Source organism: Myotis brandtii, unplaced genomic scaffold, assembly GCF_000412655.1.
Source record: "Myotis brandtii unplaced genomic scaffold, ASM41265v1 scaffold1010, whole genome shotgun sequence".
Lineage (NCBI taxonomy): Eukaryota > Metazoa > Chordata > Mammalia > Chiroptera > Vespertilionidae > Myotis > Myotis brandtii.
Window position 1 is genome coordinate 143,126 of NW_005353362.1, and position 12,459 is coordinate 155,584.

Below are 12,459 nucleotides of genomic sequence, written 5' to 3' on the forward strand. Positions count from 1 at the left end.
GGCGGTGCCAGGTGCCAGCCGCTACCCGCCGCTCACCTCCCACGTGAATCCAGTGCCTGGAAGCGGCGTCTCCGCCCGCGGGGGCTCTAAACTACAAGTCCCAGAAAGCCGCGGGCGGGCCACGGACACTTCCGGTGTACACTTCCGGTGCCCGTCCCCTGCTCCCCCGGCTTCCCGGGCACTGCGTGGGGGTGCCTGGGTTCCTGCTTCCAGCGGACTGCTTTTAACTGTTCTTTGAGAGTTCATTTACGTTATTATTATTTTTAAATTACAAACGGGTAAGAATTATTTTAGAAATGCCCATTAAAGTGTTTTTCACATTTTGTTAATGTGCTCCTGGGGGAAAAGAACATAAATATCACCCGTAATTTCGTCTTTACCTGTAAAAATATTCTGAACCGAATAAATGCCATTCGGCATCTTCATCTGCCTCTTGAAGTTCATTAGTTTAGCAAACATTTGAGGCCTCACTGTATTCTAGGAACTGTTAAAGACGCTTAAAGAAAAATCACTCTGGATGTTAGATAGTGGAAGAAACAAGCAATACGTAATTTTGATAAAGAAGTGGTATAGTGTGTTATAAGGTGACATGTGTTATGGAGAAAGTAGAGCTGAGTCGGGGATTGAGGGATGGTAGTGCAATTTTAAATAGAAACTTTTGGAGCCAAGACTTTGAGGAAATGAAGGAATCAGTAATGTGCCATTCAGCAGTCACAAGTCTTTCCAGGATTTTTTAGTTATAGGAGGGAGGACTTGGGAGAAATGGGGCTATTCCATTTGGCTGAAACCAGAAGTCCCTGTTTTAAATTTTGACCTATTCATATGATGGTCGTTGGCGCCAATTCAATGCCAACTGGATTCCGGATTCCCCAACTTGGGGTGCGTGAGGAAAGAAACTATTCAGTGCAAAACAGCTCAATTGTGATAAAGCACAACTGTGAAAACACGGGGGCTGTGCAGCATCCCTGGGGCCAGGTGGCTCTGGGACCAGGCCCTTCTGTGACTGGGCAGCTATACTCTGCTCCTTGATGGTCTGTTCTGCTCCCTGCCAGCCTGCTTTGCTAAGCTGGGGACTTTTGGTGGGGCTCTGGTGCAGGCTAAGTCCAGCTGCTGCTTTTCCTGGCCAGGGACCTCCTGGTAGGAGCTGTAAAGTGATTTGTGGTTGGTTGCTGCCTGTGCTGGGCTTGGAAGTACTGGGAGAGGCTGTGCTATGATCTGATGCTGGCTCCCGTCTGTGCCGGACTCGGGGCTGCTTAGCAAGAGGCCCTGGGCGTGCTGAGGCCAACTGCTGCTTGTCGGGCTTTGTGGATTTGGGGGAGATTGTAGGAATGTCTGCAGCCTGGGGCAAGGCTGGCTGCTCGTGTGGAAAAGCCCCTGAAGTTGGTTTAGGCTTGTATGTGATTTGGGTGGGGCAGTGTCTGCAAATCACCAGTGTTAACTAGGTTGATGGAGATGCAGATTTGGTGCCTGCCTTCACCTGCAGGTGGATGTGGGGAGCTCTCCACAAAGGAATAATGGTGCCTTCCAGCACTTCCTCTGCACCTCCCAGGCTATGTGTGGGGCTGCTCAACAATGGACAGTGGTGCCTAACAGCCCTTCTGTCCAGGAGAGAGCTGCCCCTCTAGCCCTCCCCTGAAGCCAGATGATTCAGTTCCTCCATGTATGTCCCTGGTACTTTGCTGGTCCTTTACTGGAGCTTAGGGCTTGTGTTTATGAATGAGTGTTTGCTCTGACCCTTTAAGACAGTGGTTCTCAACCTTCCTAATGCCGTGACCCTTTAATACAGTTCCTCATGTTGTGATGACCCCCAATTTCATTGTTACAAATTGAACATAATTAAAGCATAGTGATTAATCACAAAACAATATGTAATTATATATGTTTTCCGATGGTCTTAGGCGAACCCTGTGAAAGGGTCGTTCGACCCCCAAAGGGGTCTCGACCCACAGGTTGAGAACCGCTGCTTCAAGAGAAAACTCGAATCTACAGCAGCCCTCTGTCTTACCAGAATAGAATCCCTGCTGACTTTTCACAGAAATTGTGGGGACTCCTCTTCCTGGACCTAGTGCTCTGGACTGGGAAGCCCAGTGTGGGGTTGGAACCCCTTGCTCCTCAGGGTGGACCTCCATAGCTGAGATATCCTTCCTAATCCTTAACCTCCACAGGTGGCTTTGGGATCAGCCTGTTTCACGGCTCCACTCCTCCCTCCAGTCTTAAAGTTGCTTCTTTCTACTCTTAGAGCAATTCTGTCAAGCTAATCTTCAGGTGGTTCTCAAGAGTGGTGGTTCTATAATTTAGTTGTAATTTTGATGTGATCGTGAGTAGTGTTTCCCTATCCTGTCATCATGACCGGAAATCCTCATTATTCATTATTTTAATGACACAAATATTCACCATGAAATTCATATAGGTGGCTAAAATTAATAAAAAAGGAAATTCCTCCCCAAAGCCAATTTCTTTCCTCTAATAACATTCAATTCTCATCTACTAAAAAATATCTATATATTAGAGTGTATTATCCTTCCAAGTTTCTTCATTTGTGTTTCTGTGTGTGTGTAGGAGGAAGAGGATAGTATTGTTGGAGGGCTGGACCTTCACTATTGACTACAAATCTGGGCTCAGTAATAAGGACAGTTGTATCCTTTCTAGGTGATTTCAACCCTGAGATACTACTATTGTCAAAAAGGGAGTGGATGGCATTGTGTCTCCTAGGGAGGAGTCATTTTAATAGAGGGCATGATAATAGTCTTAAGATTCTCAAAAAATTTCAGTTTTCTGCTCTTTGGGTATAAGCAAATTATTTCTATCTTTGTTAGCCCTGGAGGATTGAAGTGAATCAGTACACAGACTTCAAATATTTGCAGGGGGAGAAAGGAACCTTCTTTTTTAAGGAAAGGTTAGGGCTTCTGCTGTGGACATGGGTGATTAGACTTGGTTTTTGAGAAAGGGTATCACCCAGTTAATATAGTGTTCGATAAGAGTATTATTAAAGTAGTTAGATTTGCCTCATGATTTCTGCCCAGTAGTCTTAAATGCAAAACAAGATTAATTTGAATATACAGGGAAGAAAAGAACCTTGGCATTGACAAAGGCTATTTATTTATTTATTTATTTAAAGGCTGATAGTATCAACTAAAAACTTGAAATTTGTATCTGCCACACACAGAACAATCTCCAAGTGTGCACTACATTAACGGAAGTACCTTGGGAAATTAGGTCAAAATAAACTGAGAGAAACTATGAAACAAACATGATAATGATAATAAACAAGACATTTATTTTTCATACTTATTTGGAAGAAATGGGAAAAGTCAGTTTGCCCTACCTAATGATAGTCTTTCTGAAAGAGTCTCCATTCACTCCATAGAATTGGGTAGGTGGCTTGATCTCAGAAGATTTTGTAGTTAATTAATAAAGAGAATTCCTGTTGAAGAATGTGGTCAAAGGGTGAGTCTTTGTGAGCAGCTTCGCTGGTGCACAGCCAGACTCCCTCTCTGAGTGAAGCTTTTCCCACATTGGCCACATAGATATGGTGTCTCTCCTGTGTGGATTTTGCCATGCAGGATGCAATTTCCTCTGGTATGGAAACTCTTTCTGCACTGTACACAGGCATATGGTTTCAGGCCTGTGTGGACCCTGATGTGGACAATTAAGCTTCCTTTCTGACTGAAGGCTTTTCCACACTGATCACATCTATAGGGTTTCTCGCCACTGTGAACTCTTCTATGAACAGCAAGGTTACTCTGATTCCTGAAACTTCTCTGACAAATTGCACACTCGTAGGGTTTCTGTCCAGTGTGGAGTCTTTCATGAACAGCCAGACTACCTCGTTGACTAAAACTTTTCCCACACTCCTTGCACTGATAAGGCTTCTCTCCTGTGTGTATTCGCTGATGTGTAACAAGATTGCCTTTGGCCCTGAAGCTTTTTCCACAATGGGTACACTCAAAGGGCTTTTGACCAGTGTGGATTCTCTCATGTAACGTTAGGCTACCCTTTTGCCTGAAGGATTTCCCACATTCCTGGCACTCATAGACCCTCTGTCTCACACCAGGTGAATCTTCCTGTAGTGCCTTAAAATCTGGGGATTTTTGTTCCAGCTTCTCTCTTCTCAAAGAACTCTGGAAGTCCCAGCTTGAGGATCCTGTGGCCTCAGTGTGATCATATTTGTGGTGGGCTTCTGTCATCACATCTGGTAAAATGAGAGGGAAGCCAGGTAAGATGCACTAATATGCTGAGTGAGAAGAATAGGAAAGAAAGAAACAATGCTTTGTTGAGTGCTTATTATGTGCCAGACATTACACAGTGAACTTTGCACAGATAATTTAACACTGAAAACAATCCTGTGAGATGCTACAGACAAGGGTATGAAAGCATAGAGAGGTTGTCAAAGATTATGCATTTAGGTTAGCATAGAGCTGAGATTCAAACACAGGCATACTCCACTGCCTCTGTATTTTGTTTAATTTAGCCTCCCAAATAATCTTGTGATACAGGATCACATAGAGCCCCATATCCAAATTTTATCTGACTTTAAACAGGTGAGGATCCAGGTTGGGCAGGGCCTAAAGCTTTAAAATTTTGGAGGCACTTCATTAGGAGAAAGTACAAAAGTGGGAACAGGGCCTTGAAGAGACCATGCAAGAGAGGAATCCTGAAACTTAGATTTCATTAGCTTTCATGAAAAATCCACTTCTGCACTAGTCTGCTTTCCTGACAGTGGAGTAAACTCCATGACGTCAGAAAATATGTAGTAGAATACTTGGTACTTTTAAAAAATATATATATTTATTGATTTTTGAGAGAGAGAGAGAGAGAGCGAGAGAGAGAAGAAGGGAGAGGGATAGAGAGAGAAACCTGTATGAGAGAGAAACATCGTCATCAATCGGCTGCCTCCTGCACCCCCCACCCCCACAGGGGATCGAGCCTACAACCCAAGCATGTGCCCTGATGGGGAATTGAATTGGAAGCCTCTTGGTTCCTGGCTCTATGCTCAACCTTTGAGCTACACCGGCAGGGAAGAATCCTTGGTACTTTACACTATTGTCTCTAATCCTTGCAACTCGGCAGGCAGGGTAGAGCCTGTTGTCCTGTTTCATAGATGAAGACCCTGCAGTTCAATGAAGTTAAATAATTTGTCGATACTCCAGCTTGAGCCAGAACAACTACAGTATCTGATCCAAGGAATTTTTCCCTTTAAAATTCATGCTACTTCAGTCTACTAAGCTATGGTGGAATTGAAATCAATTTTGGTTTAGAAGTTATTCTCAAACACTTCCTATGCAGCTGTTGACAGTATTTTCCAATATTGCCCTGTATCTGAGTCTTCTACTGCCCTTTAAATGTGGGTCCAATTTATCACTACCCTGGATTAACAGTTTCCCTTGGAGTCATCCTAGGGCAGTGGTTCTCAACCTTCTGGCCCTTTAAATACAGTTCCTCATGTTGTGACCCAACCATAAAATTATTTTTGTTGCTACTTCATAACTGTAATGTTGCTACTGTTATGAATCGTAATGTAAATATCTGATATGCAGGATGGTCTTAGGCAACCCCTGTGAAAGGGTCGTTTGACCACCAAAGGGGTCGCGACCCACAGGTTGAGAACCGCTGTCCTAGGGAGCTTTTTCTCATTGTTCCTCTGCCTTACCCTTCCTTACTCAGTGACTGCACTGAGATTTAAAGCTGCTCATTCATTTTCTGAGAAACTACCTCAAGTTTATCTCCATATCAGGATTGTTTTCTGCTGTTTCTACTGTTATTTCTAACTCGAACTTGCAGGCTTTTCCTATAACCCCCAGAAATGGTGAGCTCCACCCAAGGAATGTCTCCTCTGCGTCCTCAGCCTGCCAACCAGTGCCGAGGACAGGGACACTCCATATGGGGAGCTGAGGGCATCCCAGTGATCAACTGACTCACTCACTGAAGAATGCTACATTCTGGGCATATCGTCCATGACAGTCCAGCAGGGTAGCTGTTGGAAATCCAAACATGTCCACTCCTGCTGTATGACCTTAATCACCACCTCTTCATATGCTGCTTCCATAGGCTGTTCTTGAGCACCTGAGGAGGAAAACACCGAAGAAACAAAAACAAAATAGAACAAAAACAGGAGAGGGCAGGAGAATTGATGAGTGAAAAGATTAAAGTCAGGAGCTCGTTTGGGGTACGAGTAAATGGAAGAGTCTGGATGGACTGATGTAATGTTAGTCACTTATAATGTAACAGCAAAATGGCCTTAAAGGTACCACGACCACACACAAATGAGCCCAGGGGGAAGCAGGTGGAAGAGGAGAGAACATGTACACACATATCTCTCTCCTCCTGCCAATTCTAAGATAATGGGCACTCCTGTTTGTTCCTTCACCTTGGTATGTGATTATAATCTTCTAATTTCTTCCCCTATCTAACCATCTGCTATTTGGATAGCCTCCAGAATATAAAAAACTCAATATTCAGACTTCATGATTGGTTCTACGGTAGAAATGGCTGTGGTCCTCCTCTCCAGTTCCCCCTAAGTTATAAGGACAGAATACGATATTTCATGTTACCTTTAAACAATTCTTAGGAGGCTCCAGACCCAGACCTTCCCCTCTCCTACTCTTCAAGATATGAGGGAAGTGTACGTACTTGTCAGTACTTGGACAAGGAAGACCTACTTTGGATTCCAAAACCTAGCCCAAGGCATTCCAACTAGGGTGAGTAACTTGCCCAAATTCTCAGAGCCAGTAAGGAGTCAAGGTCGAAGAAAGATTCAAATCCAAGATTTTCAGTATACAAAGCCTATGCCTTTAGAATAGACAATTCTCTGGTTCCTCATCATTAAAGAGCTGGTGGGAATTTTTATAACATGGAACAGAATGGAACAGGGCTTGGCCAGACTTTACTACTCATCTAGTTCCTAGGAATTCTCTTGCCCCATGTTATCTTTTTTCTATTTTTTCGCTTTGGAATATTCTCTTCTTACCAGGATCCTGATTGCCACATTCTTACACTTTATACAGTGGTTCTGGTGTATAATTTTTGTTTCCCTCCAATATGTCTCATCAAAATGCTGGCCACCCGATTTAATGACATGGAAGCGTGATGCTGCAGTTCTTTGCTTTGTTAACTGAAGCACGTGGTCTTCTTGTCAACTGCACATTCTGCTACTTGTTATGGTGACTGAAGAGGCATTTCAAACTCTTACTTGGAGGACTCACCTCCAACTGGGAATACAAGCTGCAAGTTTCCTGTCCGATCAGAGTGTCAGGATACTACAGGACATTAACTTGGAAGTCCCAGGTGTCACTGCTCAACAACTGCACATTCACCAAGAGTCAGTGGAAAGCACCTGGCACCTGCTGCCTGAGGTTGGACTCTGTCCTTGCGGAATCCAGCAAACAGAGTTTGGTCGGAACAAGTGGGTAGAACTTACAGCTCTGCCTCTTCACAGACTGTGAGCTCTTCAACAAGTAATAAACTCAGCTGCATCTCAGGAACTTCCTTGACTAATAAAGGAATACTCTTATTTTTTCCCCTACATCACATGTCTGAGGAATTAATTTACTGCAGAATTTGGAGAAAGTGGCTTTGTCATAGAAAATATTGCCTTTCCAAGCAGAATGGCTATTTACCCTTTGGAAAAGTTCAGAATTGGGCCATGAGAGACTTGGATTTCTGCCTTGGCTCCCCACTCCCCCTTGTGACCTTGGGCAAGTAACCAAACAATCCTGCCTCTATTTCCTCACTTAGTAAGTAGGTTAACAACAGTTCCATATCAGGTAATTCCTGGGAGAATAAAAGAACTGAATGTGACAATACCTGTGATTTAAGGCCTGAAGTTGACAGCCCGCAAGGAGAGGATGAGAGGAGGGGGTGACTGCTGTCTGTGGGACCTCCTGGGGCATAGTTTCAGCATTAGAGATTCTGGGTGGGGTGATTATTTTCTCCACACGACTGAGTCCACTTAGTCCTGTCTCCCATTGACCCTCCCTAGAGAGTCTGCAAGTTTCCTGTCCATCCGAACCCTCACGCAGGCCCAGGGTACACCTGTCTATGACCGCCCCCTCCCGCGACTCCGGGATGAGGGGCCTTCCACACGCCCTGCCCTGCACAGCGCTGGTCGGAGGGACCCCTGCTCCTAGGGGCTGACTCTCCCTCCCTCCTCAGCACCCCCATGCATGCCCTGCGTGCCGGCCCTCAACCCCACCTCCGGTCCAGCTGGACGCTTCCTGCAGCCGCAGAATTCTCCCCTTGCGGCTGGCCTCCTTTGCAGCGGGGCAGGCTTGCCCTCCTGGGTGCCCTGACCTGCCAGCAGCCTCACTCACCACAGCCGTGCAAGCCCACGGACAGACAAAGGCCAGCGCCGGTCCGCAGCAGCGCGCCTGCGAACAAACCAGACTACAACTCCCAGGAGGCTCTGCGTCAACCAGCCCTCCAGGCCCTGGGCCTCCGCGGCTAACTTTTTCAGAGCACTGTGGGAAATGTAGTTCTGGGGGGAGCCAGGCCGCTGCCAGAGGTGGGGACTTGTCCTCAGACTAGAGCCAGGGGGAATGGACAACCTGGTGAAGCTGTCTGCTGAGGAATATAAGGTTCTTGCAGGGCACGGTGGAAGGGAACAAAGTGTTGGGGAGAAATTGATTGATAAAGCCTTGGGTATTTAGGGGCTATGTGTTGAGTGCGGTGTTAGATAGGACAAGGGTCTCAAGGTCTGGGCAGTTTTTACTAAATGTTATTCCCGCTAAATGTAAAAGGCTAAGCCTCCCTTTGGGAGATAGAGCTTTGGATACGAATCCCCTGTCTCCTTTATTTCTGCAAGTAAATAAAACTACCTTGCGACAACCGTGGCTCCATCTTGCACAGAGCATCCCAGGAGGTGAACCTGAGTTCGGTAACAAATTTGGTGACTTGAGATGGGCCTCTTAAAAGGACTCCCTCTCCACCTGGTGTGGATGCTTGGCGAAGCAGCTGGCAGGTGCCTGGGTCTCTGCTGGACCGAGGACCTGTTCTGTGGGAGACTCCCACGTGGTGCTGACCACCAAAAGGGCTTCCTGGCCTGCCTCGCGGGGAAGCCGAGTGGCCACATGAACCTGTTTCATTCAGCACTTTACTAGTAGAAGGGAGGTGGGTAGGTCAGCCCTAGTGGCTGCTTTAATTAGCATATCTCATTTTGGGTATAGGGTTGTTGGAGAGTTAATTTCATTTTTGGTTCGTGCTTGGTTTCTGGTTGGTTGGGCAGGAACTGTCTCTGAGAAGACAGATTCAGAGCCCAATCCTAGGTCTAACTCTGGGGAGTCAAGGAATGCCTGTGGAGCAGTCCAAGACATTCTCGGGTGACAGTCTCTGGTCCGGTTGTCTGATTGTCCTGCAGAAGTTGGATTTTGTTCTTTGTGTGACCTTATTTGTCTTATATGTAAATATACTGGACTTGCAAAATGAAGCAGGTAGAACCAACCACATGCATGTATTTTGAGTAATAAAAGCCAAAAGGTTGGGCTTCCTAGTGACAAGGTGTGGGAGGAAGGTGGAAATGACACAGGGAAATGAATTGTTTTTGGTAAGATTTTAGAGTGGTCTTAAGAAGTAATTTACTGGTTTCATGTCCATTCATTTGCAGGATGGTTTTGAGATCACTGACTCTGGGCAAGTGCACAGTCATGCATTCCTTGTCAGAGCCCAGGCAAGTCCAGAAGGCTCATGAGACCTCAGCTTCTTTTCTGAGCAGCAGCCCATTAGCTCCCCCGCTTCAAAGCTATGGGGTGGCTGGGGTGGGGCAGGTTGAGGTGAGAGAACTTGCTCTCTGCATCCACAGGCAGGATGAGGTGCTTCTAAACTGTGTCCCATTGCTGGGGAGTGATCCCCGTTCAGCCCTATGGCTTTGGCAGTCTGCGGTCAGTGGAATTGGCTGACCTGGGCACTTGTCCTGCTGTGGAAGCAGCAAGATGGAGCAGCCCAGTGTTTGTCAAAGGCTGAGGCAGCTATGGACGTTTAGGAACAGAATACTGCACTGCTGAGGTGTGAGTTGGAAGGGAGACAGGTGCAGGGAGGCCATACCACACAGAACCTTTTTAGCATATTGGGTCTGAATTCTGGCATGTGAGCCAGTCTGGTAAACCAGGCATGCTGGGCTGTCCTCTACCTCTCACGGTCCCTCCAGCCTGGGACCAGGATGGGGGGGCAGCCTTGGGATGCCTTCTCAGCCCATCTTCTCTCAGAGTCCAGAAGCCAGAGGGCTAAGAGGAGCTGGGATCTGTAACTGTAGTAGGGGGTGACTCTGCTAGTGTGAGTGTCTGGCCCGGAGGGAAGAAGTGAGGCAGGCAGTGCCTCATGTGAGCAGCCCCTCCTGGCATCATCAACTCTCCTTACCTTCTTCTCCTGTTTGATTACAACCTGTGCCCACAGCTGTTTCTTTTCTCCACTTTCAGTCTTGAGCTCCTGATGTTTCCAAACTGGGGACAAGAGGTGGAGGAGGCAGCCTGTGAATGATAGGAACTGTGGGTTATGTAGACCTCATCTCAAGGCTCATCCCAATGCCTACTGGGCAGTGAGTTTGGGGGAAAAAGAGGTAGAGAGTGACCAGTGGTGTTTCCCTGTATCCTGATTTTTAGGAGGGCTTTATCCTCTGAGCTGCAGCTGTGCAGATGGCTAACTAGGGGATGAGGCCTAATAGGATGTCTGATCATAGAGGGCCTTGTGTTGGGGCCAGATCAGCGTGGCCTCATGTTTGGCCTTATCCTCTTTCTACACACACACACCAAACACACACACACACACACACACAGACAGAGCTTGTATTCCCTGGGAGTGCCTCCTGCCATCACGGGGGATTAGTGGGGGTGGGGGGTTGTGGTGCCTCCAAGAGAATGGATGCAGAGGGCGATGTCAGGACTTCCTCCCAAGCTGTTCTCCCTCCCCAGGCCAAGGTGCAGCTCTTCACTAGGCCACATGGCAAGCATCACTGTGCTTGAGAAACCATGGACGCTGGCTCGATATTGTGTAGAACTGTATCCACGGGGCTCCCCCTCTCTGCAGAGTCACTTCCTGCCCAGATCCTACCTGTCCTTGAAAGTCCTGGATCGACCCAGCAGCTCAATAAGTGAATCCTGAAAAAAATCATGGCTTGGTGTCCTGAATCATATGGAAGATGATTCAAATACGACAGCACCTTCCCTCTTCTCTCCCTTGCTGCCATCCTTGTTCTTAGGGAGGCTGTCACTCTGGTCCACCTTACTCATTAGATTCCCCACCAGAGTGTGAGTTTATGAGTGGCAGGGTCTCTGTCTCCCTGTTTTTCCCCCTGCTTCTGCCTCATCTCTGATGGCACATGTCTCCTGTTAGGGTAGTGCTCTCTCTCTCTTTTAAAAAATATATTTTTATTGATTTCAGAGAGGAAGGGAGAGAGAGAGAGATAGAAATATCAGTGATGAGAATCATTGATCAGCTGCCTCTTGCATGCTGCCTACTGGGATCGAGCCCACAACCCGAGCATGTGCCCTTGACCAGAATGGAACCTGGGACCCGTCAGTCCGCAGGCCGACGCTCTACCCACTGAGCCAAAACAGCCAGGGCAAGTAGTGCTCTCTTTATGCACTCCTGTTCTCAGGAGACCCAGAAGCTAGGGGACCCCAACACTTTCATAAGTCAGGCAGCCAGAGATTTTCACTCCTTCAACCCAAAGAGGCGCTCACTTCATCCATGTTCAGCAGGAAGCAGTTACAAAAGTATGACCCTTGTCCCCATTCCCTCAAGGACAAGGAGTGAAAAATCTCAGGGGACATTGTTAGGTAGGACTAAGGTTTCAATGCCTGGGCAGTTCTTACTACATGTTATTCTTGCTAATTTTTAAAGGCCAGGCCTCCCTTCAGGAGACAGAGCTTTGGGTATCAATCCCCTCTCTCCTTTACGTGTTGCAAGTAAATAAAACTATTTTGTGACACCCATATTTTGTTCTTGAATAGAGCACCTTGAGTGGAAAACTCCTTGAATTCAGTAATAGCTGTATGAGCAAAGACTCTGTGTTCTGTAATTAGGGCTCTGAACCAAGGAGCAAATATTTTAAGCAGAGACAGGGAGAAGATAATTTGAAACAACAAAGAAGAATGCTGAGGGGCTGGGAGGAGGATACTTCAATCTGGTGAAGAGCTCTTTTCTTCCGTTCCTTTATCATACCAGGTAAAGGTAGGAGAGCAGGCTTTGCCATTGCCTTGAGTTCACATGTTGGCTGCACCACTGACTATCTTCGGGACTCTGGATGGGCTTCTTACCTGGCAGGGAGCCCAGAATAGTGAGGTGACAGGGCCAGGGGCCAGGGGCCAGGGGCCAGGTGAGAGCTTCTTGGGAGGGCCAGGGTATAGACCAGATGAACCTTATCCTGTTCCCTCAGAGCAAAGCAGGTATATGAGTGAACCAAGAAAAAATTGTTCTGCACATACCCCATGAATTAGGGAGAGAAAACAGTATTTTCTAAGATTTCTCATT

General features: G+C 46.8%; 2 protein-coding genes across 5 annotated transcripts in view; both read right to left on the bottom strand.

Annotated features, from left to right (window-relative positions):
* The window catches only part of ZNF239 (zinc finger protein 239), a 17,267-nt gene extending 17,189 nt beyond the window's left edge, over positions 1–78 (bottom strand). Inside the window, 1 exon segment of the mRNA XM_005853211.2 lies at positions 37–78. The gene's annotated coding sequence lies outside the window, so the exon portion shown is untranslated.
* A 3,173-nt stretch (positions 79–3,251) lies between these two features.
* Positions 3,252–8,389, bottom strand: ZNF32 (zinc finger protein 32). Of its 4 annotated transcripts, none has more exons than XM_014535020.1 (3): positions 8,310–8,389; positions 5,924–6,063; positions 3,252–4,192 (listed from the first exon to the last, which is right to left on the bottom strand). In XM_014535020.1, exons 2-3 carry the CDS (start codon positions 5,991–5,993, stop codon positions 3,441–3,443), a joined length of 822 nt encoding a protein of 273 aa, XP_014390506.1. In that variant the 5' UTR covers positions 5,994–6,063; positions 8,310–8,389; the 3' UTR covers positions 3,252–3,440. The 4 variants fall into 4 exon arrangements, with proteins under 4 accessions (XP_014390506.1, XP_005853276.1, XP_005853274.1 ...); XM_005853214.2 differs by having other exon boundaries at positions 8,276–8,363; XM_005853212.2 differs by lacking the exon at positions 8,310–8,389 and adding an exon at positions 8,192–8,274.
* Positions 8,390–12,459: the final 4,070 nt, after the last annotated feature.